Source organism: Homarus americanus, unplaced genomic scaffold (genome assembly GCF_018991925.1).
Source record: "Homarus americanus isolate GMGI-L3 unplaced genomic scaffold, GMGI_Hamer_2.0 scaffold2539, whole genome shotgun sequence".
Classification (NCBI taxonomy): Eukaryota; Metazoa; Arthropoda; class Malacostraca; order Decapoda; family Nephropidae; genus Homarus; species Homarus americanus.
In genome coordinates this window covers 1,319,287-1,325,924 of record NW_024725489.1, presented here as the reverse complement: position 1 = coordinate 1,325,924, position 6,638 = coordinate 1,319,287, and the positions used below count along the sequence as shown (strand labels likewise).

The 6,638-nt window shown below is 48.4% G+C and overlaps 1 protein-coding gene across 1 annotated transcript; it reads right to left on the bottom strand.

Annotated features, from left to right (window-relative positions):
• Positions 1-2,366: 2,366 nt before the first annotated feature.
• Positions 2,367-6,242, bottom strand: LOC121865092 (eukaryotic translation initiation factor 3 subunit A-like). Its single transcript, XM_042364423.1, has 3 exons — positions 6,167-6,242; positions 4,832-5,050; positions 2,367-3,235 (listed from the first exon to the last, which is right to left on the bottom strand). Exons 1-3 carry the CDS (start codon positions 6,240-6,242, stop codon positions 2,367-2,369), a joined length of 1,164 nt encoding a protein of 387 aa, XP_042220357.1.
• Between the last annotated feature and the right edge of the window lie 396 nt (positions 6,243-6,638).

The following is a 6,638-nucleotide window of genomic DNA, read 5'->3' as shown; positions in this document are numbered from 1 at the left end:
CAAAGTATTTACCTGGATCAACTGTCAAAACTGCACGGTTTCTCCCACCTGCAGACACATTCCTTGTCGTATGGGCTCCTGGACAGTAGCGGCGGAGGCGGTGGCGGGATCTTTGTAGGTACTGGTCTCGGTGGCGACTTTGGAGGCTTTGGAGGCCTGGGAACGCTCACAGCTGGTCTGAGAGGTGGCTTCGGTGCGGGGTTTGGGGACGGGGTTGGTAATACAATATCATCTTCGCCGTTCCTGCCGGAGTTGAGTGTTCCTGTAGGTGGCCAGCCTCCCCTCTTACCGCTCTCTCTTTCAGGGGGAGGTTTAGGAAGCCTAAGCCTGGCAGGAGGATTTGGAGGCTTCAACTCAGGCTTCTTATCCGGTTCATTGCCGCAGGGGTTTGGAGGGTCTCTTCAATTTAATTCTTTTGGAGGCCAGGGTAACTTCGGTCCCACTGATGCATTCGCGCCTGATGTGTCTCGTCAACCTGCCACAAATCCTTATCATTCAGCTTTTAAGGCAACTTTCAATGACCCGTCGTTTTCACCGCTTCCTTTTCCTAAAGATGAGAGGCTGAAGCTTCTAGAAAAAGAGGTGCGACGGGACTTGGATATCGACGACAAGCAGTTGACGCCAGAACAGCGGACGACTAAAGCGATCTATGAGTCTATCTCGGGTATCATTGAGAAGCCGTCTGGCCCCAACAGCAGACAGAACCTTAATGGAGTATATCCTTCTACACCAAAGGACAAAGAAGGACCACAATACGAAGCCTCAGACACTACAGCGTTGAGACCGACGCAGCCAACCTTTGAAGATCATCTGGGTGGCAGCTCTACCCCCGGATCTTTAAGTTTTCCTTCTGGATGGAGACCGGCAGATGACGCCCCTTCCCCACCTGCAGTTACGTCTTTCTCTGACACCCTCGACAGAGACCAACAAGGACACAGCTTCATCACACATGACGGTTTTCCTATCGATGAGAGCTCCAAACTAACGCCCTTTGCCTCCCACGTCGAGGAAGCACCACAAGTGACGTCGGCAGTGCCCGTGTCACAAGGGCCAGATGACTCCAAATCCTATCCACCACCCTTAGTTTCATCTTCAAAATCCATCACCGTACTTCCTCCCCCGAGAAATTTCCCTTCATTTGAGGAAACCAGACTTCATGAGGAACCACAATTGATTTTTTTCTCTGAGGAGGAGCTTACGGGCCCTCCACTAGAAGAACACCAAGTTCAAACGTCATCAGATGACATCACCGCCGCAAATTACGACGGCCCAGGAGACAGGCCCACGCACACTCACAGGCCACCCGCGGAAGACTCACGAGACAAGACGCCTCTACGATTTGAGATCAGACCTGTACCAAATGGTAGACCTCGACTGCAAAATCCGTCAGTGAGGGAACATCCACTTAAAGGTGTAGTAAGTCGGCTTCCACCTCTAGGTATTCCGGACTCCTCAAGAAGACCTGTCAAGTTGCCATCGTTAAGACGTCCTCGTCCACAAGCACCAGGTATACAGAGGCACAAGGACCATCATCCCACACCTCACGTTGAAAGTGAAAATGATGACAGTTTTATCCAGGAAAACTACCAACCAATTTTACACCCAGTCGGAGTTTCTGGTAGAGGCCGCACCTCGTCGAGACCTCACAGGCCCCCAATCATCACACCCAAACCTCGCCGACCTCTCAACCGACCTTTATTAAGACCAAGAAGACCATCCATGACTCTAGGTCGTCCTGGACACCGACTACGTGGTTCTCACACCCAATCAACTTCCACAACAGATAACAGAAATATCACTGTAGATCCGGTGCTGGACCTCTTTACGGGCAAAATACCAACCTTGAGGCAACACAGACCTCACCCAGAGACCCAAAACAGAGACCAACCTCTTATTAGCGGACGCAAGAACTCAAAGTCAGTTCTCCGCCCTCTGCCTCCTCCTCCACCGTATGTAAAGCTCAACAAACCAAATCCACAAGAGTCGCAGTATACTACAACACTCACTACAGACAAAGAACCAAAGATTGAGTTGCCAAAACTATTGTCTAGCGCTGAGTTTCTGTCTTTGGCAGAGCTTCACAACTCTAACCCTAAACCTAAGCTGGACTTTGATATCTTACCCACCACGACGGGTGACACGGGTGTGACTCCTGAAGACAGCTACACAAGGACTACACAACTCACTACCCACTACAAGGACCCTTTGAAGGTTTCTTTCAAGAAAAATGATAATGGTTCACCGGGCACGACTCTGCCAGAGATCACCCAACCCAGGACCCCGACACCTTCATCCAGGTCTCACACAGTGACTCCTTTCAAACTCCAGGCAACTCAGACCAGGCCAAGGCCGTCTCAGACCAGGTCCTATATTCCAGTCTTTGGATCGCAGTCTTCGTCTTCAAGACCAAATCCATCGCGGATGAAGTCTTTAGTGTTTAGGCACCAAAGACCCACGTCATTTAGAACACAGCCGTCTCCACCATCATCATCTAGAACACAGCCGTCTCCACCATCATCATCTAGAACACAGCCGTCTCCACCATCATCATCTAGAACACAACCGTCTCCACCATCATCATCTAGAACACAGCCGTCTCCACCTTCGTCATCTAGAACACAGCCGTCTCCACCATCATCATCTAGAACACAGCCGTCTCCACCATCATCATCTAGAACACAACCGTCTCCACCTTCATCATCTAGAACACAGCCGTCTCCATCATCATCATTTAGAACACAACCGTCTCCACCATCATCATCTAGAACACAACCGTCTCCACCTTCATCATCTAGAACACAACCGTCTCCATCATCATCATTTAGAACACAACCGTCTCCACCATCATCATCTAGAACACAACCGTCTCCACCTTCATCATCTAGAACACAGCCGTCTCCATCATCATCATTTAGAACACAACCGTCTCCACCATCATCATCTAGAACACAACCGTCTCCACCTTCATCATCTAGAACACAACCGTCTCCATCATCATCATTTAGAACACAGCCGTCTCCACCATCATCATCTAGAACACAGCCGTCTCCACCATCATCATCTAGGACACAGCCGTCTTTATCCACTACGGTCAAGAAAGACATACTCGAGGCCAGTAAAGACACAGCCCAGGCAGGTCTCTCTATCAGTTTTGTGTCAGTTGGAAACACACGCGTGGAAGTCTTGGGCAGGGGACGTGCACAATACTCCTCCTCCTCTTGTACGTCTCCGTTGGCTACCAAGAACAGTGCAGTACATCCCCCCAATCCTGTTTCTCATCCGCCTTTGGAGTCCTTAAATGTGAACGATAATGAAAAGCAGTTTAAGGAATATAAAGGTGAACTTTCTTCCACGACAACTGAAATACCAATAAAAGCCAACACGTTCAGTACAACTCTTGACAATCTGAAGGAAAACTTGAGATCAAAGCTTCCTCTGCATCCTTGGGTTCAGGAGTCGTTTGGTGTAAGAAAAGAACCGCGCCGTCAGGAACTACACCTTCCTCGTGCCCGAGGACCTCATATAAATCATAGTTCACGAGGGTACTCTCCTCTCCGTTATGGAGAACCTTTTACTGGAAAACATAATGGGTTTGCCCCCCAATCAGACCAGACACAACCAAAAAGACCAACGCCCCCACCAAGTAACCCTCTATCTTCCCAAAGACAACAATTCAATGGTCCTCCTCCTCCTCCTCCATCAACTTCTGAACTACCATCTCCGCCAAATCTTCCCTCACAAAGTTCAACAACAAAACAGCAGAATCGTCCACTACCAGGCGAAGGCGATTCTGCCTCACCAATACCCCAAACTCCGTCATCAAAACAACTTCTGTCTATTCCTCCAAGACACCTTCCTTTAGCGCCACATGAGAACACTTCCTCGTCACAACGATCTTCTACGCTACCACCTTCTCCCCCTCCCCTTCTTCACCGTCTTGAATTCCAGCCTCGACGACCACCACCACCACCACCATCAACGTCACCCGCGACACAACGCAGTCCTTCACCTATCAGTCGTCTTCTGATCCAACCACGACCGAAATCAACAACCACGACTCAACGAAATCCTGCCGCTGTCCATCCTCTGGTGTTCCATCCGCAAGTCTCAACACCTGCCACTCAAAGATCTCTCAAGTCCCACCACCAGAATCCTTCACAACAGACATTTGTCGGTCAAAGTCAGGGTCTCCAGGAACAACCAAATCAACAACCAAAATTCATTTTCCCAGCACCACACTATTCCTTATTTCGCCAACCACACCAATCACAACAACAACAACCACCATCACATCGTCTACCACCACAACAACGGCTACAATCACTTCGTCCACCACCACAAGAAGCCCGCCGTCCACCAGCAGTCTCTGGTTCGTCTTTCCAGAGAAGAACTAACTCCCCATCAAGTAGTCTCAGCGGTGCTCCAGATCAGCTACACTCAAGTACTGGGAGAGTTCAGCAACGGACCCAGAAAATATCGTTTTCTATGTCACTGAAGGACTTAGCCCAGGGAGGAAGAATCAGTGGGCTATCCCAAGAACCGTCACCCCTCCCACAAGCACAGCAGCATTCATCTACCTCTGTAGGACCGACACCAAGGTCTTCCACGACCCCCTCCGAGCACAAATTTTTCTTAAATCGACACGATTTCCAGAACGTCAGTCCCCGTCCACCCACAGGTCAAGATCCAGTCACAATTAACAGCAATACACAGCAAAAGGACATCTTAAAGGGATCCTTCAGTGCAGGTAACCGCCTGCATGCTAGACCATCTCTAAGTCGGCCGCCCAACACTATGATACCAACACAGGAACATCCTGCAGCTCAGATACCTTCATCCGAGGCAGCAAAGTACCTTGTTACTTCTACAGCTACACTGCCACCTCCGGCGACGACGACTGGCCACCACCGTCTCGAGCTCCATGTTGACTCGTCTTCAACAAAGGTGTCATCGTTCAGTAAAGTTTTCTCCTCCAATAAGTCGCTATCAGCAGCTACAACTTTGTCGTCGGTATCTCTTGTGACGTCAAAAGTTCCGCTGTTGTCAGTCGCTAAAATGAAAACGGCCACGCTAGCTAGTCCAGTGATGTCAAAAGTTCCAGTGATTTCAGCCACTCAGGTGACGCCAAAAGCTTTGGTGAAGTCAAAAGCCCAAGTGACGTCAGGTAGTCTAGCTGCGTCAACACTTGATCTCGCTGGAAAAGCAAAAAAAATAGAAAGTTTATATAAGCAATTCTTGACATCTGTTACGTCAAGACCTGTGACGTCACCACCTTCTCAATTGTCCCCGGCACCACTACCACCACCATTACCATCACCATCACCATCTTCACCACCACCGTTGTCAACATACTTATCATCTCCACCACAATATTCACCGCCATTATCATCTCTATCACCAGCACCAGTATTATTGCAGTTACCATCTACAGCACCAAAATCATCATCATCATCATCATCCCAGTCTTCACTATTACTATCACCATCTACACCTCCACCAATACAGGTACAGTCATCATCAACAGCCCAGTCACCATCATCGTCACCAGTACCAACACTTTCATCAATACAATCCCCATCACAATCTACACCATCATCAATACTGTTACAGTCACCATCACCACCGCAGTCACCATATTCATCACCAAAAACATTACCATTATCATTGTCCATATCTATACCATCACCACAGTTTTCACCATTACTTCAGTCCGCGCTAATAGTTTCACCATCACAGTCTTCACCTAGACCATCATTATCATCATCAGCATCACCACCATCACCTACTCCACCATCATCATTATCACTATCATCACCTACTCCACTATCATCATTATTACTATCATCACCTACTCCACCATCACCTACTCCACCATCATCATTATTACTATCATCACCTACTCCACCATCACCTACTCCACCATCACCTACTCCACCATCATCATTATCACTATCATCACCTACTCCACCATCACCTACTCCACCATCATCATTATCACTATCATCACCTACTCCACCATCATCATTATTACTATCATCACCATCGTCATCACCTTCTTCATCATCATCATTATTACTATCATCACCATCGTCATCACCTTCTTCATCATCATCATTATTACTATCATCACCATCGTCATCACCTTCTTCATCATCATCATTATTACTATCATCACCATCGTCATCACCTTCTTCATCAGTAACATCACTTAGTTCATCATCTCCTACATTATCACAACCCATAACGCCAAAGTCTCCGTCGCTGTCATCTGCTTCAGAGAGTTACAGGTATTCGTTCCCGCCTTTGCTGCAGCTGTTGCCTGATGAACCTTCTTCCCGACACCTGAAGAAGATTGACACGACCAGAGGATTCCTTCCTGTATACCGTAATCCCACAACGCCACCACCACACCTACCAATATTACTACAATCATCCTCACTTCCACCACTACAACCACCCTCGCATACACAACCACAACCATCATCACATACACAACGACCAGCACAATCATCCCAGTTAACACGACCACCACCACACACTGAACCACAACCATCACCACCACACACTGCACCACAACCACCACTACCAACCACCACTACCACCACCACCACACACTGCACCACAACCATCAGTACCAC